Below are 25,699 nucleotides of genomic sequence, written 5' to 3' on the forward strand. Positions count from 1 at the left end.
AATGTCAGTGCCTCAGTGGTATATGCACGTCCTGAGCATGATCCCGGTTCAAATCCTGTTCTGGACACAGAAGCGTGACGGTTAAAGGGTGATCTGTTGATGGTGACGGATCAGAGAAAGCGAGAGAGAGTGGGGGGTAAACGTCTGAGTGCCCTCAGGCCTCTGAAACGATAATCTGCAGGGGTTATGGTTGAGAAAAAGAGATGGTGTGGCCCAAGCTTAAGTCAAATCTTTTGATCACCCTTCATCTGTCACCGACGAGTGAGAACATCAGGATTGTGATTCTCCTCTAGATGTGTTCAGATATCAGACACTGCACTCTGTTAGACATCAGAATCTATTGAAGTGACTCAACTGGTTTCAGTTTGACAATCATGAAATAACTCATTAGCTTGAAATCTCTTGGTCTGGATTTGGAGCTCCAAGCAACTGAAGTCTTATCAGAGTTTTAACACAAGTGAACCTCATCAATTACACAATGATAAAATATGAAGATAAACCTGCAGCGTCTCTCATATGATCTGATTTAATAAAACAGAGAGAATTATGATTGAGACGGTCATTTAACACACTCGATACATAATAGAGATTCATGAAAGGAACAGATCATAAACTTGCTGGTTGTTTGAAAAGCCATAATAAAGTCATGTTAAACACAGTACATGGTATCTTACTAGACACTAATGTAAATGTTTTACTGTCACATGACTGTGTCAATGTTTGTGCTTTGTGTGTTGATATAATGTCAGATTGCAAACAGAATCTCAGACTCAATTATGCCCTCTGGTGGAAGAAATAGTGAATCACTATATATAAAAGGTGAAATTTAGTGTGAACAAAAGCACACATTGGTTTATTTACACCTAAAACACAGCAGTACACATCACTGAGAGTTGATTTTAACAGCATGATTTTATAAAGTACAGTAAAGTAAAGTAAAGTTTAATTTCTATTCATCAGCTGTTGTTGTCAAACATGAATCAATATAAAAATAAAAATAAATCAATGACTAGAAACAATAATGAATAAAAGTCAATCATAAAACAGGCGGTGATGTGTTTACTTCACGTCATCTAATTTGGTGACTGTAGGCACTTTCATTGGTTAAATGATGTCCCTGAGTTCATAATGCATGTCTGATGGGTGTTACATTCAAAAAATTATCCAATCAGGACAGGTCAGAGCACGAGAGGAGTGTGAACCTCATTAGCATGCTGCTGGAACTTTGGTCCAATCACCTTTTGACTAAACCGAAGAGAGTCTGCCTCTTTCTGCCAATCACCTGCTGGTGAGACATACCACATGACCACACCAGACGGGTTGATGGAGACGACAAACTCTGTGCTCTCCTTCAGTGTAAACACAGTGCGCTCCAAAAACACATCATACACCTGTCAGAGAGAAAGAGACTACAGTAAAAACTACGACAGTGAATAACTACAGGAGGGAATGTTGACGTGAATTCTGACCTCATAAACACCAGCCGTGTAGTTAAGAGCCTTCAGTGATGTCATATAGCGATAGGGCATATCTGAACGTCTGCTGAAGAACACCAGAGCGCTGGCACCTTTAGAGAGAGGTCTCCAAAACACCTCAATCTTACTCTTCTCCTAAAGAACACAGAAAACATTAAAAATATCATCTTAAAATGATTCGTGTCCGGTGGTGTGTGTAATGTGTGTGTCTTACCTTGAGCAGGCGTTTGCCTTGGATGCCTAAAGGGTCTTGATTGATGTTGATAGCGACTTTATTCTGCAGGATGGAACGAGCGCCGCTGCTTATCGTACGCAGATCATTGGACATGAAGAGAGGAGCGGCCAAGATTCCCCACAGTGCCATCTGAGCACGGGATTGGTCCATACTGAGGCCAAAATCTCCAATGATCAACTGAAGACATGAATGTAAGGAGACGTTACTCTTATGATGATTAATGAGTGTAAATCATAGGGGTGTAACGATAAATGGTACGATGCTGCTTGCTATGCTTCTTAATGAATTATGGTGAAATGTCGCTTAACTGCAAAAATGACTTTTCTTACTTTGTATTTTTTTCTTGTTTTCAGCACAAATATAAAAAAATTAACTCTTTCACCACCATTGACGAATTCTCTCGTCAATTAAGAGAACATTTTCTTGCCAACGACGCTTTCCTGACGAGTTTTTACAGTAATCTGTAATTCTGCTATTATCCACTAGATGGCGATTTATTAAAAACTTGAGCAAAAACTTTTTTTTAACATTTAAAAATATGTGTTTGTTTTGATAACCGTTCTAAATCTAATCTCTAACAAAATTCCTTAACAAAAATGCACTTATTTCAGCTTTTTGCTCAAAATTGGGGATTTCTGAAGAAACGTACCCATATTTGAAAGGTGATAAACCGAACAGTGATCTCACCATGTCTGGGTCATTCCACTTGCCCGGTCCAGCAGCGGGCTGCAGTTCATCCTGGTTATTAAAGAACCAATCCACAATGGAAAGAATGCTGTCCCATGAGTCCTGGATATCACCATAGTTACGCCATAGGTTACAGATCTCACCCAAAAATGTGTAGTTCACCTGGAAAAAAAACATGGACAGATGCGTTTACAAATTCATGTCTGTCAACACGATCTCTTCCAGCATAAAGAGAAGTAAACTCTCAGAATCTCAACAGTGGATAAAATCATTTATGTATGAAACTCACTTTAGGTGGAAGACCTCCTTGGTATGCAGGCCAACTGCAGGAGTAGGCAATAGGACGGCCTGTAGCATTAAGTGCTTTTGACATCATTGGGTAGCCTGTATTTGAAAAAATACTTTAATGTGATTTATGAAGTAATTATAAATTATTTACTAACAGGAAATGGAAAGTTTTTATGCCGTTTGGCTGTTTACACAATACACAGCGTTTTGAGGTACTGAAAATGCAAACTGAAACCTTCCTTTAAAAGTTTGCAAGTTTTTTACTACATCGTTGTTGTGTTAACCTAGCTGAAAGGGCTATTGTGCCCATTTTTACAAGATGTAATACAAGTCTCAGGTGTGCCCAGAATGTGTCTGTGAAGTTGCCGTGGGTGGGGCTTTATCAGTGTGATGTCACATTAACAAATCTAAAAGAATCTAAACAGCATGTTTAATAAGACTGCTCTGGTTTAATGGGGATTAATTTTTTTTCATTGTAGTGTGGTTGTTTTTACACTGTTAACACAAATTTATGTCCAAAAACCTGGGCCCTTTAAATCAGATGAGTTTCTCACCCTGCTCCTGATAGGTGGAGTTTGAATAACACCCATCCAGTTTCAGCATGTCGACACCCCACTCAGCAAACGTCTGGGCATCAATCTGGATCTTATCAAGAGTCGTACCCGGGTACCCGCCGCACGTGTGTGTACCCATGTCTCCATAGATGCCCAGTTTTAACCCACGATCATGAACGTAACGTGCCAGCTTAGCAATGCCTCCTGGGAACCTGTGAGTCACACAGTAACATCAGATAAAGGAGGAATGGGTTTCATTTACTGCTAACAGAAAATCAGATCAAGTCAGAACCTCTCAGTGTCAGCCTGAAGTCTTCCCTGTTCATCTCTCTGCATTAAGGACCAGCAGTCATCAATGTTGACATAGTCATAACCCAGCTCTCTCCAACCGTCTTCAGATAATCTGTCAGCCATATCCATGAATAACTTCTCACTGCGGAAGAGAGCATTTACATTTAAAACACTGCAATAATGCCTTGTGTGTCAGATTGATTGTCTTTCTTTTATTTTCTGGTTGTCTGACAGATACCTGATGCAGTTTTTGGGGTCATCCTTACAGTTGGTATTACAGCGGAAACGCTCCCACGCTAACCAACCCATAGGAGGAGTCCTCATCAGACCATTGTCTAAAGCAAATGTGCCCGCTGAGAGTGCAAAAATTAAAATGACTGCTGTCTTTTGCATATCTGAAACACAAACACATATTCAAATGTATTGTGACATAAACACACAGACTCGGAGCAAAGCTGATCATCACGTTAAAACGATCTCACAGTTCACTACATTATGGGGTGGTTTCCACGATGGGGTTTATCGTAGTCTCAAAATAAAATGCATGTTTGAGATGTCTTCATTTAAAACAATCTTGCACTGATGTATCCTAAAGGGGACATTTCACAAGACTTTTTTAAGTTGTGAATTAATAAAATCTTTGGTGTCTCCCGAGAATATGTATGTGAAGTTTTAGTTCAAAATACCAATTAGAAAATGTATTATAGCATGTTAAAATTGCCACTTGGTGTGAGCAAAAATGTGCCGTTTTGGGTGTGTCCTTTTAAATGCGAGCTGATGAAATACAAACACTGATCACCATGTTGGTGGTTTGTTGAAATTCAAACTCAAATGTGTGCTCTCTCTCTCTCTCTGCACTAAATGGCAGGGCAAATATTGCAGATTAATGAGTGGTATTATCATAATAAGATCCCCTTCTGACATCACAAGGGGAGCCAAATTTCAATGACCTATATTGTCCACATGCTTGCAGAGAATGGTTTATCAAAACTAAGGTACTGGGTTGTTCTTATTCATATTTTCTATGTTTATAGAAGCACTGCAGACCCAATAATAGCACTTAAACATGGAAAAAGTAAGATTTTCATGCCCCCTTTAACATACATCCGTGCCATTGTTTTGACTCAAGATGCACACAAGCATTTTTTAACTAAAAACTACTTAAATGTCTTAATATAACTAAGGCCTAGTCCTGGGTTAATCTAAACCGCTCCGATTAGTTTATTAGCACCTGCACTTCTCACCCTGTAGCCCAAGACAGCTTGCCCCCTGAAGCTGCAGGGCTGAGCCTGGCCAGTACTTGGATGGAAGACCACTTGGGAAAACCAGGTTGCTGCTGGTAGTGGTGTTAGTGAGACCAGCAGGGGGTGCTCACCCTGTAGTCTGTGTGGGTCCTAACACCCCAGTACTGTGATGGGGACAATATACTGTCAAAAAAAGCACCGTCCTTCGGATGAGATGTTAAACCGAGGTCCTGACTATCTATGGTCATTAAAAATCCCAGGATGTCCTTCGAAAAAGAGTAGGGGTGTGCCCCGGCATCCTGGCCAAAATTGCCCATTGGCATACTGATTGACCCCCGTCAAGTGAGCCGTCATCTGCAAATGCATGGTCAAGCCAGCCGCAGCCTAAACTGTGTTGCACGTCATTTAGTAAAATTACGGTACGGATACTTACAGCGGCCAAAAAACTGACATATACCAACGCGATTCGACTTCGCTCGCGCGCCGAAAGAATTGACGGCTGCATGACGTCAAAGTACCGCGAGAGCGGGTCGAGAAATAATACGGAGGGTAATTTCGACTCGCTCTCGCGGTGTTTGACGTCATCCGCCTGTCATTTTTTTGCTATTTAATCGGTTCATTTACCCAATAAGAAGATAAACGTATTAACAACTTATTTTATATTACACATTACAAATAAATTGTTTAATCACAGTATGAGACATTTCACTTTCAATTGTTGACAAAAATATTGTTTTTTAAGTGTTTCCAAATGTATTGTAACATTAATTTCTTGTTCATTACTTTAATTCATTACTTTGCCTACAGGATTCATCTATTAACAGGATCTTCTTCAGGATGACCCCACTCTGTTTGTTACTTATCAAAATAAATTACAGCAGATTAACAAAGAAACTGTACACAAAGACTGTCCACAATAAATGAACATGCATCATTTTTGCCCTGGTATTATTCAAAATCCTTAACGTGTAACAAGAACATTTTAAGAATATCTTCTTTAGGATGACCCACACTCTGTCCATGTCAATTTTCAAACTGTTTCACTGGACATTTATAAAGAAAACTATAGGCAAAGTATGTGAACTATACATCAACCATACATCAACATGTAGCATTTTCACATTGCTATGATTCAAAATCCTTAACATGTAACAACAACATTTCAAAAATATCTTATTTAGGATGACCCACACTCTGTCCACGTCAATTTTCAAACGGTTTCACTGGACATTTATAAAGAAAACTATAGGCAAAGTATGTCAACCATACATCAACATGTAGCATTTTTACATTGCTATGATTCAAAATCCTTAACGTGTAACAACAACATTTCAAAAATATCTTATTTAGGATGACCCACACTCTGTCCACGTCAATTTTCGAACTGTTTCACTGGACATTTATAAAGAAAACTATAGGCAAAGTATGTGAACTATACATCAACATGTAGCATTTTCACATTGCTATGATTCAAAATCCTTAACGTGTAACAACAACATTTCAAAAATATCTTATTTAGGATGACCCACACTCTATCCACGTCAATTTTCAAACTGTTTCACTGGACATTTATAAAGAAAACTATAGGCAAAGTATGTGAACTATACATCAACCATACATCAACATGTAGCATTTTCACATTGCTATGATTCAAAATCCTTAACGTGTAACAACAACATTTCAAAAATATCTTATTTAGGATGACCCACACTCTGTCCATGTCAATTTTCAAACGGTTTCACTGGACATTTATAAAGAAAACTATAGGCAAAGTATGTCAACCATACATCAACATGTAGCATATTTACATTGCTATGATTCAAAATACTTAACGTGTAACAACAACATTTCAAAAATATCTTATTTAGGATGACCCACACTCTATCCACGTCAATTTTCAAACTGTTTCACTGGACATTTATAAAGAAAACTATAGGCAAAGTATGTGAACTATACATCAACCATACATCAACATGTAGCATTTTCACATTGCTATGATTCAAAATCCTTAACGTGTAACAACAACATTTCAAAAATATCTTATTTAGGATGACCCACACTCTGTCCATGTCAATTTTCAAACGGTTTCACTGGACATTTATAAAGAAAACTATAGGCAAAGTATGTCAACCATACATCAACATGTAGCATTTTTACATTGCTATGATTCAAAATCCTTAACGTGTAACAACAACATTTCAAAAATATCTTATTTAGGATGACCCACACTCTGTCCACGTCAATTTTCAAACTGTTTCACTGGACATTTATTAAGAAAACTACAGGCAAAGTTTATCAACCATACATCAACATGCATCATTTTTACATTGCTATGATTCAAAATCCTTAACGTGTAACAACAACATTTCAAAAATATCTTATTTAGGATGACCCACACTCTGTCCACGTCAATTTTCAAACTGTTTCACTGGACATTTATAAAGAAAACTATAGGCAAAGTCTGTCAACCATACATCAACCATACATCAACATGTAGCATTTTCACATTGCTATGATTCAAAATCCTTAACGTGTAACAACAACATTTCAAAAATATCTTATTTAGGATGACCCACACTCTGTCCACGTCAATTTTCAAACTGTTTCACTGGACATTTATTAAGAAAACTATAGGCAAAGTCTGTCAACCATACATCAACCATACATCAACATGTAGCATTTTTACATTGCTATGATTCAAAATCCTTAACTTGTAACAACAACATTTCAAAAATATCTTATTTAGGATGACCCACACTCTGTCCACGTCAATTTTCAAACTGTTTCACTGGACATTTATAAAGAAAACTATAGGCAAAGTATGTCAACCATACATCAACATGCAGCATTTTCACATTGCTATGATTCAAAATCCTTAACGTGTAACAACAACATTTCAAAAATATCTTATTTAGGATGACCCACACTCTGTCCATGTCAATTTTCAAACTGTTTCACTGGACATTTATGAAGAAAACTATAGGCAAAGTCTGTCAACCATACATCAATACATCAACATGCAGCATTTTTTCATTGCTATTATTCAATAGATATTACTGTTCTTTGTCTTCGCTGACCACCTCGACCTCCTCTCACACAAACTCTTCCTCTCAGACTTCTATCCATTGTAGGGCCTCACAAACCAGTGCTCTCTGAACTGGCTTACTGTATATGTTCCCTCACATCATTAGCAACAAGTGTGATCAATTTTGAGTTGTTGGGTTCAAGTTGTGACACTTGTGCTTTACAGTTTTTACCAATTGCTTACACACGTTTTCAAAGCTAAGTCTACTTTTTTCAAAACTTTAGACACAATTTTCAAAACTGCACACACAAAATGCAAAATAGCTCACATGTCCTTCAAAATGGAACACTGCATTCAAAATGCCACAAACACATGTCAGAATGAAGCATTTGCATCAAATGGCAAACATGGGTTCAGGCAACTGAGCATTTGGTTCAGACAATTGGGTTTAGTGTTTTAGCAATTGAGAAAAACTGTAATTCTCATTGTTTTGGACAAATTGAAATTGCTTTGATTCAATCAAGCAGATGATTATGTACAATTGTCTGCTTTTTCATTGTCATGAAAATACATTATACTGGTTTCTGTCTTACACCTCAAAACATTTAGTAATTAGTTCATTGTGCAAGTAATGCAAAATTGGTGACCATCTGTTACGATAAGCATGAAACATGTATTCTATTGGGGGGTTTTTTATGTAAAAAAAATTGATAAATTCCTGTCAAGTGAATCCAGAAATTTGGATTTTACAAACATTTTGACATTTACACTGTACTCTAAAACATATTTCTAAATCACAATGTGTGCAATTTGTTTACAGAAATAATGTGAAAATGTAAATTCATCCAGTTTACATCAAAAAATACTGACACATATAATTGTGTACACTAGATTTATTGACAACATGGGTAAACATTTTGAATGTCTTGTTCATGAACAATGACATACATACAGACTAGCAATTTTAAAATGAGGATTTTGAAGAAACTTTTGCAGGACATCCATGATACTTACTACAGTATACAACAGTGAACTGGCTTATATTGGTTGTGTCACATTATTTGAAACTGGTTAAATCCATTTTGAGTGGTTGTGTTTACAGTTTTTTTCAACTGCTTACACACAAAATTATTACTTGTCACACAATTTTAAACCAGACACTCAAACACCAGAACCACACACTAAATCTGCAAAACCATACACTAATTTTTGGCCTTTTACTCAGTTTTCAAATTCATTAAACACTTTTTGCAAAACACAACACACAATTTTTCTATGCAACACACAAAAATCTGACAGGAAGATTTTTGATTTCCTTTTATAAACACAACCAATCAAAATGCCTCGTACTTACTCCTCACATGTGCAAACACTCTTTACTTAACAACAAAAAATCATGACTTTAGGAGTGGCCTATAAATAGGCCAAAGGTCAAGTAATAGCTTTTGGACAATGAATGCCCATGCCATTCTCCATGAACACATTTATGTGGATGAGGTGGGCTTTAATCTCAGTAAAACCAGAAGAAGGGGAAGGAATGTCATTGAACAACGTGGCGGAAACATTACAATGTGTGCTACAATTTCACAAAATGTTGGTTTCCTGCACCATCACGCCACACCTGGCCCCATAACACCGATCACATCATACAATTTCTGGAAACCATTGATGACATGCTTGTTCAGGGTCTGCAGAATGAAGACCAGGCAAGATTTGTCAACATCTGGAAAAATGTCAGGTTTCATCACGCCCATCAGGTCCAAAACTGGTTTGCTATTCATCCCCATTTTTCTGTTGTCTACCTGCCTCCATATTCACCATTTCTAAATTCTATTGAGGAGTTTTTTTCCACATGGCGCTGGAAAGTTGGATACGCCATACAAGACGGTTCTTTCCACGGTGTCTGGCAAGAGAGAATATGGCATGTAAAGTGGATGAAGTATTGTGGCCGGACCCAGCACGGAGGAAAGATGGAGCCTTGATACACCCAATCATCTCCACATGCAAGCACACACGTTTGGTTTTACACTACATGCAACAACACTACATTTTGATGTATTTTTTCCTTTCAAACTGTGTACACTAGTTCTACATTTACAACCACAAAAAGCAAAAAATTTAATCATAAATAAAAAGTGTGGTTTCAATTTTGCTTTTGATTTTACTTTATATATTCGACAGCTCTCTCCCAAATACATTCAATCATGTACATGGGAGCTTTTAAAAGAAGAGCTTTAGGTTTTGAATAACAGTGTGTATATGACATATTCAGAAATATAACATTATGGTAAAGGTGTTTACAACGTAAGACAAATGTTTGCTTTTGAAATATGTTTGTGATATTTTGACTGTGGTGTTTCATTTTGAAAGAGATGTGAGGCATTTAACATTTTGTGTGTGCAATTCTTGAATTTGTGTGTTAAGTTTTGAAAAAAAGAGGAAAACTCTGAAAAATGTGTGTAAGCAGTTGAAATAAACTGTAATCAATGACATGTGTGCTCTATTTGTGTTTGATTGTTGCCGCTTGTGTTTAGCAGTATGCATGATATGTGTATTAGAGTGCAGAATGTGTTTTGAGAATGAATATGTGTGTGTGAAGTGTTGCTAAAAAGTCTAAGTGAGATCTGCCAAATGTGGTTTACAGTTTTTACCAATTGCTTACACACGTTTTCAAAACTAAGTCTCCTTTTTTCAAAACTCTACACACAATTCTCAAAACTGCACACACAAAATGCAAAATAGCACATATCTCCTTCAAAATGCAACACTGCATTCAAAATGCCACAAACACGTGTCAAAATGAAGCATTTGCATCAAATGGCAAACACTTCTTTCAAAATAATACATTTTTGGATATACCATGTAAACACTGCTGTTCTAAATCTAAAGCTCTTTGGTCTTTCATGGGCTTAAATCTACATTTCAATACAATGTTCTACAGTGAAAGTAATCTGCCGAGAGGGGTAAAAAGTACACCGGAGACGCCAATGCAATGTAGAAACAGAAAATATTTATTAGTCCAAATATTACTGTTGTATACATTAGCATACAACAAAACTATAAACATGTAAACCAAAAGTATATTCTTTACAGTAGAATACAGTAAATTGTGTGTGGGGTCCTGTTCCAGGAAATGGCAGGGGGGGTGCAGATTGACAAAACAGTGACCTTTGACCTATTTATAGGCATATCTATACTACTGTTAAGTAAAGCAGTGATTGGTTAGTGATCAGTAAAGCATTTAGTGTTTGCACATGTGAGGAGTGTGTCTGTGTGACCTGGTGAATGAGTGTAGCATTTTGATTGGTTGTGTTTGGAAAAGGAAAGCAAGTGACTTCCTCATAGATCTTTGTGTTTTAGGTAGAGAATTGTGTGTAGTGTTTTGAAAAAAGTGTTTTATGCAATTGAAAACTGAGTCAAAGGCTGAGAAATAGCTTATGGTTTTGAAGATTTGGCATGTAGTTTTGCACTTTGAGTGAGAGGTTTTGAAAATCGTGTGACATGAAAAGATTTTGTGTGTAACCAATCGTAAAAAACTGTATGATGTGAAATGGTTTAAGGTATTGACAACAGACTGTACAATTAGATAAATCAGTTCATGCAACTGAGAACTTTGTTCAGCCAATGGGTTTTAGTGTTTTAGCAAATGAGAAAAACTGAAATAGACATATGCTGTTTTCTTAAAGCTGACTTTTATTGTAATTGCAAGAAAGACATTTAGTAATCCCAAAAAATAGCGGACATGTAAGATTAGCGTTGTCACATTAGATTAAGGTAAAGTCCATTAGCTACACAGGTAAAGATGCAGAAATATAGACTATAATATATATCTAACGGCATATTTGTATAAATGTAGTTTGAGCTGCTGTCAAAATGCAAGTATAAATGATATCAATAGCATTCTAATAAAGTTGCATGCGATTTTGTTGTTGTTTTTTAACTAAAGGGGGCACAACAGTAAATGTCCGCTTAGGGCAACCATTTGCCCAGCAGCAGCCCTGTGTGTATGTATGGAAAAATGTGTGTGGGTCATCCTAAATAAGATATTTTTGAAATGTTGTTGTTACACCTTAAGGATTTTGAATCATAGCAATGTAAAAATGCTGCATGTTGATGTATGGTTGACATACTTTGCCTATAGTTTTCTTAATAAATGTCCAGTGAAACAGTTTGAAAATTTACGTGGACAGAGTGTGGGTCATCCTAAATAAGATATTTTTGAAATGTTGTTGTTACACGTTAAGGATTTTGAATCATAGCAATGTGAAAATGCTACATGTTGATGTATGGTTGATGTATGGTTGACATACTTTGCCTATAGTTTTCTATATAAATGTCCAGTGAAACAGTTTGAAAATTGACGTGGATAGAGTGTGGGTCATCCTAAATAAGATATTTTTGAAATGTTGTTGTTACACGTTAAGGATTTTGAATCATAGCAATGTGAAAATGCTACATGTTGATGTATAGTTCACATACTTTGCCTATAGTTTTCTATATAAATGTCCAGTGAAACAGTTTGAAAATTGACGTGGATAGAGTGTGGGTCATCCTAAATAAGATATTTTTGAAATGTTGTTGTTACACGTTAAGGATTTTGAATCATAGCAATGTGAAAATGCTACATGTTGATGTATGGTTGACATACTTTGCCTATAGTTTTCTATATAAATGTCCAGTGAAACAGTTTGAAAATTGACGTGGATAGAGTGTGGGTCATCCTAAATAAGATATTTTTGAAATGTTGTTGTTACACGTTAAGGATTTTGAATCATAGCAATGTGAAAATGCTACATGTTGATGTATAGTTCACATACTTTGCCTATAGTTTTCTATATAAATGTCCAGTGAAACAGTTTGAAAATTGACGTGGACAGAGTGTGGGTCATCCTAAATAAGATATTTTTGAAATGTTGTTGTTACACGTTAAGGATTTTGAATCATAGCAATGTGAAAATGCTACATGTTGATGTATAGTTCACATACTTTGCCTATAGTTTTCTTAATAAATGTCCAGTGAAACAGTTTGAAAATTGACGTGGACAGAGTGTGGGTCATCCTAAATAAGATATTTTTGAAATGTTGTTGTTACACGTTAAGGATTTTGAATCATAGCAATGTAAAAATGCTACATGTTGATGTATGGTTGACATACTTTGCCTATAGTTTTCTTTATAAATGTCCAGTGAAACAGTTTGAAAATTGACATTGACAGAGTGTGGGTCATCCTAAATAATATATTTTTGAAATGTTGTTGTTACACGTTAAAGATTTTGAATCATAGCAATGTAAAAATGCTGCATGTTGATGTATGGTTGACATACTTTGCCTATAGTTTTCTTTATAAATGTCCAGTGAAACAGTTTGAAAATTGACGTGGACAGAGTGTGGGTCATCCTAAATAAGATATTTTTGAAATGTTGTTGTTACACGTTAAGGATTTTGAATCATAGCAATGTGAAAATGCTACATGTTGATGTATAGTTCACATACTTTGCCTATAGTTTTCTTTATAAATGTCCAGTGAAACAGTTTGAAAATTGACGTGGACAGAGTGTGGGTCATCCTAAATAAGATATTTTTGAAATGTTGTTGTTACACGTTAAGGATTTTGAATCATAGCAATGTAAAAATGCTGCATGTTGATGTATGGTTGACATACTTTGCCTATAGTTTTCTTAATAAATGTCCAGTGAAACAGTTTGAAAATTGACGTGGACAGAGTGTGGGTCATCCTAAATAAGATATTTTTGAAATGTTGTTGTTACACGTTAAGGATTTTGAATCATAGCAATGTGAAAATGCTACATGTTGATGTATGGTTGATGTATGGTTGACATACTTTGCCTATAGTTTTCTTTATAAATGTCCAGTGAAACAGTTTGAAAATTGACGTGGACAGAGTGTGGGTCATCCTAAATAAGATATTTTTGAAATGTTGTTGTTACACGTTAAGGATTTTGAATCATAGCAATGTAAAAATGCTACATGTTGATGTATAGTTGACATACTTTGCCTATAGTTTTCTTTATAAATGTCCAGTGAAACAGTTTGAAAATTGACATTGACAGAGTGTGGGTCATCCTAAATAATATATTTTTGAAATGTTGTTGTTACACGTTAAAGAATTGGAATCATAGCAATGTAAAAATGCTGCATGTTGATGTATGGTTGACAGACTTTGCCTATAGTTTTCTTTATAAATGTCCAGTGAAACAGTTTGAAAATTGACGTGGACAGAGTGTGGGTCATCCTAAATAAGATATTTTTGAAATGTTGTTGTTACACGTTAAGGATTTTGAATCATAGCAATGTAAAAATGCTACATGTTGATGTATGGTTGACATACTTTGCCTATAGTTTTCTTTATAAATGTCCAGTGAAACAGTTTGAAAATTGACGTGGACAGAGTGTGGGTCATCCTAAATAAGATATTTTTGAAATGTTGTTGTTACACCTTAAGGATTTTGAATCATAGCAATGTAAAAATGCTGCATGTTGATGTATGGTTGACAGACTTTGCCTATAGTTTTCTTTATAAATGTCCAGTGAAACAGTTTGAAAATTGACATGGACAGAGTGTGGGTCATCCTAAATAAGATATTTTTGAAATGTTGTTGTTACACGTTAAGGATTTTGAATCATAGCAATGTGAAAATGCTACATGTTGATGTATAGTTCACATACTTTGCCTATAGTTTTCTTTATAAATGTCCAGTGAAACAGTTTGAAAATTGACGTGGACAGAGTGTGGATCATCCAAAAGAAGATATTTTTAGTTGTAAGTACACGTTAAGGATTTTGAATAGTACCAGGGCAAAAATGCTGCATGTTGATGTATTGTGGACAGCCTTTGTGTACAGTTTTCTTTGTTAATCTGCTGTAATTTATTTTCATAAGTCACAAACGAAGGTCGTGTCAATAGATAAAGTAAACCCTGTAGGCAAAGCAAGAAAGTAATGTTACAAAACATTTGGAAACATTTAAAAAAACAATATTTTTGTCAACAATTGAAAGTTAAATGTGTCATAGCCTAGTGTGAATAGACAATTTTTTTGTAATGTGTAATATAAAATACGTTGTTAATACGTTTATATTGTTATTGGGTAAATTAACCGATTAAATAGCAAAAACAATGACAGCCGGATGACGTCAAACACCGCGAGAGCAAGTCGAAATTAGCCTCCGTAATATTTCTCGAGCCGCTCTCGCGGTACTTTGACGTCATGCAGCCGTCAATTCTTTCGGCGCGCGAGCGAAGTCGAATCGCGTTGGTCAATGTCAGTTTTTTGGCCGCTGCAAGTATCCGTACCGTAATGTTACAGAATGACGTGCATCACAATTTAAGGCCGCGGTATACTTTTTTTCCGCGTCCGCGTCCGGCTCGCGCGCGCACGCGTCCGCGCAGCTTTTCGAGTATACTCCCCGCGGCTACACGCGGATGGCCGCGTTCGACACTATACGCAATACAAATGATTTCTTATTCAAATTATTAGTCTAACAGGCTGTCAGGGCAGCACTGATTTGGCGACATTTACAGTACATTAAAACATTAGGATAGGTGAAGAAAAGTAACTGATCCACCATTGCAAACACAGTTTAGAACAAACAACAAGACAACAAAGAACAGGAATCAAACAAACATGCTCCAGAGCTTTCTGTTCTTTGAAGAAGTAAAAGTTAAAGAAGAAAAACCATAGTGTGTGTGCAAATGCTGTCTGTTTCCTTTGTATAATTGTTTATAGTGGAATGAACTGTATAAATATTTTCTCGCGCATGCGCTGTTGTACGCGGACTGTACGCGCACTGTCCGCGCGGTCTCAAACTTTGGGCTGCACGCGGACGGTCCGCGCGGCCGGCCGCGGACCCTCTCGATGACGAAAATGACGTCATGCGGACGGCGCGCATACGCGGACGTCCCTAGTATACTTTCGGCTTTAGGCGCCGGCTGGCTTGACCATGCATTTGCAGATGACGGCTCACTTGACGGGGGTACTGATTGGCTATATCATTCTATCTCCTCTTCACTAATAATAAGCTGGTGTGTGGTGGGCGTTCTGGCGCAATATGGCTGCCGTCGCATCATCCAGGTGGATGCTGCACATTGGTGGTGGTTGAGGAGATTCCCCCGTTCATATGTACTGAGAAAAGCGCTTTATAAATGTAAGGAATTATTATTAAAACACTGCATAAAGAAACTGAAGAAACATGACAAATGTGTGAAGAACAAGAGTTGTAATGCTAGTGACATTTACTGTATTAATTTAGAGTTTCAATGGAAAAGTGTTAGCTGTAAACAGGTGGAGAGATCTCATATCTGATCAACAAACAACACAACAGCAAGTTATTATACAGACTGTCATCACAACAACACAACAAAATTAAGGTAAAATTAAGGTAAAATCCTGCAGCAGATTCACTTCCGTATAGACACGCGCGCACACCACACGACACACAAAACGTTACATAGTTGATCAGAACGTGTGTGTTTGTGTGTAAGTTATAATCACGCGTGACTAATTGTAATTTCATCAAAAAAGACACTTTCACTCACCGGTGCCGGATCTTCTCCCGCTTTAAATCCGTGTACACTATCAGATATCACAGGTGTGTTGTGTGTGGAATCGGATCGAAAGGATCAGATCTGCTGATGACAACAGCGGTGTGTGCCGGTCATGTGACTTCATGTCATGTGATAGATCAGCTGACTATAGAAACACAAGACTTCGGTTAAATATATGACACAGTAATGTTGAAATATAGTTGAAATGATTTATGGTAAAGTTTTTTAGTTATAGCGTATTGTTTTGTGTAAATGCAAAAGAAAACACGCAACAGCAAACTGATGCACGCGTGTCTCGCACTTTAATGTGTACGTGTCGTGTTTTTATTTTATTTTATTGCTTTTACAAACCCACTTTTTTATCATATCACATACACAAGAGAGGTTTCTCTGTGGTCTGCTCGAAACTGTGGAGATGACTTCTTGAGGAGCCCCTTCACTCCCTCTCACTATTTTTAAATTTACTGTGCCAGATCAGTTTTTCCCCACAAGAAGCAGTTATAGTAGCACATTTGCTCCGACCTTGCTATTTTACATTGCAATATTCCATAGTGCAATATCCCACACTAGGGTTTAGCACGGTTAACTATGTAAATTCATTTTTACAATGCAGTTTTATATACATTACTTATGCATATCTGTAAATTACACTCTCAAACTAGATTCAATTTCTTGTGCATGTGTGCACACTTGGCAAATAAAGCTTTTAATTCTGGTTCTGATTATTATAGCTGTTTATACTTTACAAGACATAATGACACAACAACACACTCCATTGTTAATGTCCATTCATTATACAAATTATAGCTTATACATAGCACTCTCAAATAATTTTAAAGACCCATTGTCAGCTCAGTTGGAGGCGCTATATCTCAGCTGCCCATTGGGGTGCGTTGAAACTTTCACTGCAGGGTTACATACAGTGTTCCAGCCAGACTTACTTACAGCAGTTTTTAAAAGTTATTGTCCCATGAACTTGGCAATCTGTATATGACAATACAGTTTAAGACGTTGCATTTTTAACCCCATTGGAGGCACTATATCTCAGCTGCCCTTTCAGGTGCGTTAAAACTTTCACTGCAGGGTCACACCCAGTGTTCCTATCTATCCAAACCCCAGACTTATTTACACTTGCATTGTAAAGTTATGGCCCCATGAACCTGCATTTTTTACAGTTCAAGACATTGCATTTTTAACCCCATTGGAGGCACTATATCTCAGCTGCCCTTTCAGGTGCGTTAAAACTTTCACTGCAGGGTCACACCAAGTGTTCCTGTCTATCACCATGCCAAAAATAGACACATTTACTCCAGCATTGCACAGTTATGGTCCCATGAACTTGGCATTTTTGACAATACAGTCTGAGACATTGTATTTTAGCCCAAATGAAGGTGCTATATTTCAGCGGCCCTTTGGGGTGGGTTGAAACTTCCACTGCAGGGTAATGCCTAGTATTCCTGTCTATCACTATGCCAAAAAGCAGACACATTTACTGCAGCATTTAAAAGTTATGGTCCATTGAACGTGGCATTTTTGACAATACAGTTGCATTTTCTGCCTAGTTGGAGGCACTATATCTCAGATGGCTTTTGGTGTGCGTTAAAACTTTCACACCCACTGCCATCCAAGATGTAGGCCATGCTGATAAGTATATACATCTACGTATATAATGTCTATGGCTGCGTTCCACTCCAGTTTTAGACACGCACTTTAGAACTTCCCTAAACACTTCCATCGGGGGAATACCTGTCGCCATTTTGAAGTGCGTTCCACAAGTGGACGAGGGGAGTTTATATGGACAGACCCTCGCTCTTTCGATTTTGACATAGGGAGCGAGTCTACTTCATATGTACACTTCAGCAAGCTCCATATACCACCATGCAACACGATTGTGATGTCACTTCAGCAGCTCGTGCTTTGCATAGTTCAAATGATGGAGGGGAAAGCCGTTCACTTGCAAGTTAGGGCGTTCCATTTGAACCCACTTCAAGTATTCCACCAGTAGTGGGCACTCGTACAACGTAAGCCAGGGGTCACCAACGTGGTGCCCGCGGGCACCAAGTAGCCCGCACAGAGTCTTTGAGGTGCCCGCCAAAGCACATTCTATTAATAGTCTCAACTTTAATATTTATTCATTACATATTTTTCTTGGTTTACGTATGTTAAAATTTTAAACAATACTAAAACATATAAACAAGTAAAACAAAAAAGTTTTAAGTAGACTATATCAAAAAGTAGCCCTCCAGATTGTTTTATCCATTGTGGTAGCCCTTGCTCATAAAAAGGTTGGAGACCCCTGACGTAAGCAATGACGTACATCCGAGTGAAAGAGACTGAGGGATATATTCATGAGATATTCTACAACAGCATCCTGAGTATCTTTAACCCCATCTCCTGTTGTTCCATTTCATTCCTGTCTGACTTATCTTTTGCTTTAATATAATCCTCTCTTCCCTATATTTCCAGCAAAGCAACAGTATATGTTCTGCATTTTCTGTGATTTTACATTCCATACATTTAACTGATTTACTTAACAAAAACAATGTTTAATTTAATTGACTTCCATAGAAGGAAAAACAAATACGTGGAAGTCAATGCGACTGAAACTCGTTTGTAGTTCAGGTACTTATCCGTGGTGGACATGATTGTTTTTTAAACACAGACATATTAAAATTACACTTAAACACAAACATTGATATTTATAATTCAATACATTTTATATTTTATCATTCATAATTATAAATTCTGATCCTATTTTTCAAAGACTAATTTTTTGTCTTTGCAATAAGCTATTAAAACTATTGTACTGAAATAATTTTTTGTGGCTGAGACCAGCAACACTTTTACAGGTGTTGGGCAAGAGGAGAAATCAATTTAAGCTGATTGTTTAATGTTGCTTTTTCTTAACTGCTGCCATCTTTATTTTCACTGAATGTCTCATTTCAGAAATAAAATGATAATGAATGTGTTAGGTTTTACTGTTGTTTACTGGACAAATATGGTCATGAACTCTAAACATTAACAATGCTTTATGTAAAACATCACACGCTGTACACAGTATAATATCTGTTTTTATTACAAGTTGAGCTTTGAACAGTTCTTCACCTGATACTATTCAAACATAGTTCATTTTCCAGAGGTCCCTGTAGATTAAACCCAAATCCATGTCTCAGTACATTATAATACAGAAAGATCTCAGTGAGAGAGAGAGAGATGATTCACCCTTCAGATAAAGCCCAAACATTACACAAAAAACAGAACAAAATGCTTGTAAAATAAGAAAGATGATGATTTTTGGACAGATGTTGTTTGATCTCGGTTCTGTCTGACCTTCTGTTTAACCTAAATCAACTTAGAGACACACCAATATAAAGATTTACTACAAAATCTGTACAAAAACTGCTTTTTATTTCTTAATATAAATCTGCTGAATGACAAACAAAGTTGGGTTGCCCGTGACAGACCGAATGGATTCTAGTAGAAAGGCTTTCTAGAAAAGTTGAAGTTTATCTAAACTTTGACAGAACTTTGGCTCACGTGATTAATGACATCATCAGCAACATAAACATTCAGTTTCACCTCAACACATATCTGATTATGGGACATATATAATTAATCTCTTAATTCTATCACTGTCTTTATGTCAGATGAGGATATTTCTAAGCACAATGTTTTCATAAATGTCACTTACAGAATTTATTGTTCTGATTTTGGTCATGAATACATTAAAATGTTAAACTGAATGTGAGACGCACATCATTTACTGTTAATGGAGAATATAACATTTATTTAACCAGATTAAAGCTGCAGATCATGAGTGCTAAACAGATTCGGTTCCTTTCCTTTCTGAATAAATCTTCTGTAAGCAGAAAGTTGTGTGTGGTTAGATTAGCTTTGATGTCTCGGCTGATGTCTAACCTCATTACACCAGAGATGCTGTGTAAGGTTTTTATTAAAGACGACGGCTGTGTGTAAAAGTCAATAACTCACCGCTCAAATATCATCTATTTTTATGTAACTTAAGCAATCATTTCTTTGATGATTTATTATGTAAAAGTAATACAGGTGTATGAAAGTTGTGTTTATCAACTGCTATACCAGAAACCAGATCATGTGTTTGTTTGAACTGTTTCCACATTTATAATTCAATAAAATCCCATTTATCTTCTCTATTTTAAAGGGTAATGTTTTAAGTTTATAATCAATTATTTTAATTAAACAGTTTAATATTGTGCTGTATTTGATTCAATGTCATTCAAATGATTGGTGCCATGTAAATCTTTGTCTTATAAAGACAGTCGCAGTCTTGTACTTTATCTTTGATTTTCAAATACTTTTTCTTCAAATCAAAGTTTAATGTTGTGGTTCATGTAAGATTGTATCAGTTCACAGCTCATAGCTCTTTAATAAACAATTCCTTAACTTCATAATAAAGAAATGAATGAAAAAACAGGCTGCTGGTAAAGCGTTCAGTCGCGTGATAAGCCTGCAGCAGACGGGTTTGACAGGAACTCTAAACCAGCATGTGTTCATGTCTCTGAATGAACCTGCTGATATTTGGGTATCAGATCCAGTAACCACATTTCAAACATTTACTTTATGTCATCCACTTAGAAAACAAAAATAAGCAATGCCAAATGAATTCTTTTATGCTGAACATCCAGTCAGATACAGAAACACAGACATTTCAGTCTCAGCTGTGTGTGTGTCTCTGTGGTTTGGGATTCAGTAAACTCGTGTCAGTTTAATGTTTGTGTTCTGAAGTGCTCAGGTATCCGGATTTCCACAGGAAACATTTTCGCGTCCGTCAGTCGGACGACAGTTACAGGAGTGCAGGATTTAAGAGGCATTATGGGATATATCCAGGCCTCTCTGGCGCCACCCGGTGGCCGTTCACGCCATGGTCTCTTTCCCTGGGAGCCTCCTGTCATTAAAGGTATGCATGTTAATAACTTCCTCTGTTTTTACGATGGCCGGCGGCTGAGCTTTCTGTTTCCGTCGCCGCTGGCATTTCAGAGACACCCTGAGCTCTTCGACCATCGCACTGCAGAACGATCGCTGGAGATCAAGAGACAGACGTTGCAGAATGAGAAAACAGATTCACTTGTGGATCTGATTGGATGGGCCAATGAGAAATAGCAGATGTACACGATTCCACATTATTCATGAAAATACATCTGTGATGATTTTCAAACCTGAATCTTGCAAACTAAGATGATTTCATAGATAAAATGATCATTATAGATTTAAAGGGCAGATTATAAAAGCTGTCTTTGATCGTGATGGTACCACGTGTCACCCTAACCTGCAGTTTAAAACCTACTGAGGAACACAACAAGAGGATTTTGGAATGATGTTCTTGAGCTCCTTTGTGTTCCACAGAAAAAAAACGAACATCCGGAGAGTTTTTTTTATATGTTTGGCTAATCTAGTGAACCTGTAGGTTTTGTAATGAAGTGTTTGTGTGAGTGATACCTTCTCTATCTCAGCGTTCTGTTTGGATTTGTACAGCACTTCCCCGACGGCCACAAACACGGACAGCACCAATCCTGCGGCCAGAACGATGAAGATCCCACCGATGTTCTGTACGCCGAGCGCGCTCGCCTCCTTACTGTCCTCCTCCGGACATCCGTTCCCTCTCCACCACTTTTCCTTCATCATGTGAAGTTTACCCTCCTCCTGTAACTGCAGGATGGCAATGGTGATCTTGTCTCTGTACGGAGAACCTAATTGAAGGAGACGAGCGAGAACAAATTGATTTTCAGAAATTCTTGATTTAACAGCAGCACATGTCTAGTCAAGGTTAAAATGTGATGTTTCAGCTGTCATATATTTGATGTCCTCTATCCCTCATTAACATGAGCACCAACAGAGCGACTTCCTTTAAATTCATTAAACTGCTGTATTCTATTAACAAAGCATTGATGTGATTCCAGGAACATGTATTTAGTCCTGCAGAGGAACAGAGATCACACAGAGTCCCGCAGAATGAACGGCCGGCAGTGCGAGTCACATTTAAACTCATATCGACAACCCAGCGAATGCAGAAAGCACAGCGGGAAGCTTCGGATGAAAGGCACTGTTAGAGAATCTCAATCTCTCCTGACAGATGCAGTCTGGGGAGATGCATTTCAATGCTTATTAACCAGCGAACGCAGATTGCGTGTGTTGTATGAGTGCGAAGCGTGTGCACGGTTAACAGGATTACCCCAAAGGGAGGCAGAAATAACACACAGACACACGGAGTATGAAATGTGAAGCGGGAGGATTTCAGGAGATAAAGATTCCTGTTTTATTCCTCAACCCCCACAGAAACGTCTTCAGATATTAAATGTTTATATAAAGCAGTTTCTGCGTCTCATGGTGAATGCTTACAGATCAATGCGGCGGCTGTGACTAACGTGAAGAGGAGACTCATGGGAAATTAAGCTTTAGTGATGGATAGCGGATCAGCATTCCTCCACTAGGAATAAAACCGTACTAAAAGCAAATAATGAAATGCATCTAACCATATAATCGTACACGGCGGAATGAAAGGATTTATCAACTTTTTAAAGTCAGAAGAAACTCAATCTTCTATTGGCCATTCGTCCATATGGTCCATAGATTCAGCTGTCTCAAAAGCCGAAGACAACTGAAACATGAGCTGAATGCACAATGAGCACATCTACAAAAACCACTGCATTAAACATAAGAAAAGATGATCCCGATAAGCACCTCATCAACAATAAACAACAGTAAAATTGTCTTGTGAATGCATTCAGGTCTTCTGCACAGCAGGTTCATCAATCTCGAGTGATCGTCATGGAGACGGGTTTATGATGATGGGATGGTGATGTGACGTGTTAGTGTTCTGTCCAGATGTGCGGATGCTGAGATACAGCTCTGTTGTGACAGATATAAATGATCAATGAGATGAAGCTTATACGAGACTGAAGTACACAAGTGTCCAATGTCGTCAACTGAATCTCGAGAAATCACTCAATGAGATATAAAAACTGGGGTGTATTTCTCACCCATTGGCGTCCCGACTCCGTAAGCTTTGGAGTCGATGAGTCCTCCGACCTGGGTGAGGTTACAGTTACGCTGGGTGACAAACTCGATGGCCGTGGACTCCATCAGGAATGCATAATCTGATGTAAGAACCCGATGGATTCCTTCCTCAACGCTTTTTACTATCACCGACTGTCGACGGCTATTCATGAACTCCCACATCTTATCATACGTGGAGATTTTGGTTTTCTGCAGCAGAATAAAAGAGCAGGAGAGAGTCGGATGCAGCTTATCATGAGTAATTTTTGCACGTTATCTATCTCCACATGTAGTACCTTAAAGAAAGTCATGGTGGCACCGTCCTCCACCACGCCGTACAGAATCTTGGTTTGTTTGGCCAGATCATCTGCAGAGTCGATGGGCGACTCCATTCGCTCCACGGTCAAGAAAGCGGCCAGATTTGCAGTGTAGGATGAAATAATAATGAGGGTAAAAAACCACCAGATTCCTCCCACGATCCTCGTAGACAGAGCTTTAGGCATGAGCTCAGAACCTGAGGACAGACAGCGTCAGACGGCAGTTTAGATCAGTCATGTTATAATCCTAAACTTATATTGATACACATCAATGATGACATTCAGTGTGTGTGTGTGTGTGTGTGTGTGTGTGTGTGTGTGTGTGTGTGTGTGTGTGTGTGTGTGTGTGTGTGTGTGTGTGTGTGTGTGATTCAATCACTCACCCTGTCTCATGAGAGCTCCAACACCAAACCAGAAACTGTTGAGCAGTGTAAAGTTATTCTCCACCACATCTGAGTCGGGATTACATGGATGAGGATTGTACCACTCATATGGACTGAACCTAAAACACAACCAGAACACAAACTAACTGTACACACCAATAACACACACACAGACTACTGTATGACAGACTCATGATATCTCTGATTATAATTGAAACTAAGTGAGTTGAGTGTTAAACATCCAGAGTCTCTTTTAAACTGAATTTCCCTCTGGAGATCCATAGATCTGATTTCTGCTCTGTAAAGAGTTTGATTGATGTCCTCTGGTAAAATACAGTATTATTATCACGAGAGTCATAAACACTGAGCAGATTGAGTTAAAGCAAAGTGTAGGGTGATATTACATCCGGAGAAACGGATATAAGAGAGAACGATGAGGGATAAAGTAATGATGAGATATCCAGAGGGGTTTTAAACAGAAACTCATGATAGATTCACTGCGAGCAGAGGAACTCATGAGGAACTGAAATGAGAACTTCATGACATCATTCACACAACACTAAAATGAGTTACATTACTAGACAAACTGAAAGGACATTTTAAATGAAACACTCTGTACATATGAATTACTCTGTACATTTATTTGTGCTTAATGAACTTATTTTTATGAAAACCTCAATTTTCGCCCAAATTGACATTTATACTTTCTTTTGCCTCTAGCTCAAAATTACACCGTGCACATTCCCACTCATTTTGCAAGCACGGGTCACATTTTTCCTTTTAATTCCTGCAGAGCCGACACAAATGGGTTTCCTGACAATAAATGAATCAGACTCTGTTATCAGATTTTACCTGGCTATGACAAACAGCACACAGCTGACACCCAAGCAGGCCAGTAGTATATACATCCAGATATCAGGTGAGAGAGGATTGAGGAAAGAGAAGACGCCGGGGTTCGTGCCGTTGGGTTTACGGTACAGGATACTGATGCCCAGAGTCATGAAGGGTTTGGAGAAATCGATCACCTTCTCACGGACGTATGTGATGGTCAGCGGTGCCACGGCCAGGTCTGCTTTCTGCCAAAAACCAAACGGAAGAGATAAATCAGAGAAGACAAGCGAGTCAGTCCAGAAACATCCGGTTGGGTTCAACACGCGTAACTTGATTCAAATAACAGATGTATCGCTTCAATACACCCTCTGGATAAAAGTCAAATGAAGAAATTAAAAAATACTCCTCCTATAAAGAACAGCAGTAAAACACCTCTCCTGTAAGACTTTAAACTGCAAACATGTACTTCACGCTACAGATTTGAATGCAACAAACTCTTACAATCCTTAACAGGGGACATTTCACAAGACTTTTTTAAAATGTCAAATAAATCTTTGATGTCCCCAAAGTACATATGTGAAGTTTTAGCTCAAAATACCATTTAGATAATTTATTGTAGCATGTTAAAATTACCACTTTGTAGGTGTGTGCAAAAATGTTCTGTTTTGTGTGTGTCCTTTTATATGCAAATGAGCCGATCTCTGCACTAAAAGGCAGTGGCTTGGTTGGATAGTGCAGATTAAAAGGCGGTATTATCCCCTTCTGACATCACAA

General features: G+C 37.6%; 2 protein-coding genes across 3 annotated transcripts in view; both read right to left on the reverse strand.

Moving 5' to 3' along the window:
- Positions 1-820: 820 nt before the first annotated feature.
- On the reverse strand, positions 821-16,487 carry naga (N-acetylgalactosaminidase, alpha). The gene is made up of 9 exons (XM_065264329.2): positions 16,354-16,487; positions 3,769-3,925; positions 3,532-3,672; positions 3,240-3,451; positions 2,687-2,781; positions 2,398-2,559; positions 1,690-1,887; positions 1,470-1,610; positions 821-1,391 (listed from the first exon to the last, which is right to left on the reverse strand). The coding sequence occupies exons 2-9, from the start codon at positions 3,921-3,923 to the stop codon at positions 1,179-1,181; spliced, it is 1,317 nt and encodes a 438-aa protein (XP_065120401.2). The 5' UTR covers positions 3,924-3,925; positions 16,354-16,487; the 3' UTR covers positions 821-1,178.
- A 2,928-nt stretch (positions 16,488-19,415) lies between these two features.
- Positions 19,416-25,699, reverse strand: part of LOC135758736 (glutamate receptor ionotropic, kainate 2) — a 41,301-nt gene continuing 35,017 nt past the window's right edge. The window contains exons 11-16 of one of the 2 annotated variants that reach the window (XM_065273364.2): positions 24,947-25,170; positions 24,095-24,213; positions 23,691-23,908; positions 23,379-23,604; positions 21,838-22,088; positions 19,416-21,420 (exon numbers count right to left, since the gene is read on the reverse strand). In XM_065273364.2, the coding sequence (XP_065129436.1) occupies positions 21,256-21,420; positions 21,838-22,088; positions 23,379-23,604; positions 23,691-23,908; positions 24,095-24,213; positions 24,947-25,170 (1,203 nt within the window). In that variant the 3' untranslated portion in view covers positions 19,416-21,255. Of the gene's footprint in view, positions 21,421-21,837; positions 22,089-23,079; positions 23,248-23,378; positions 23,605-23,690; positions 23,909-24,094; positions 24,214-24,946; positions 25,171-25,699 lie in introns of those variants that run through there. The other variant, XR_012336259.1, reaches the window with a different exon arrangement.

Source organism: Paramisgurnus dabryanus, chromosome 1 (assembly GCF_030506205.2).
Source record: "Paramisgurnus dabryanus chromosome 1, PD_genome_1.1, whole genome shotgun sequence".
NCBI lineage: Eukaryota > Metazoa > Chordata > Actinopteri > Cypriniformes > Cobitidae > Paramisgurnus > Paramisgurnus dabryanus.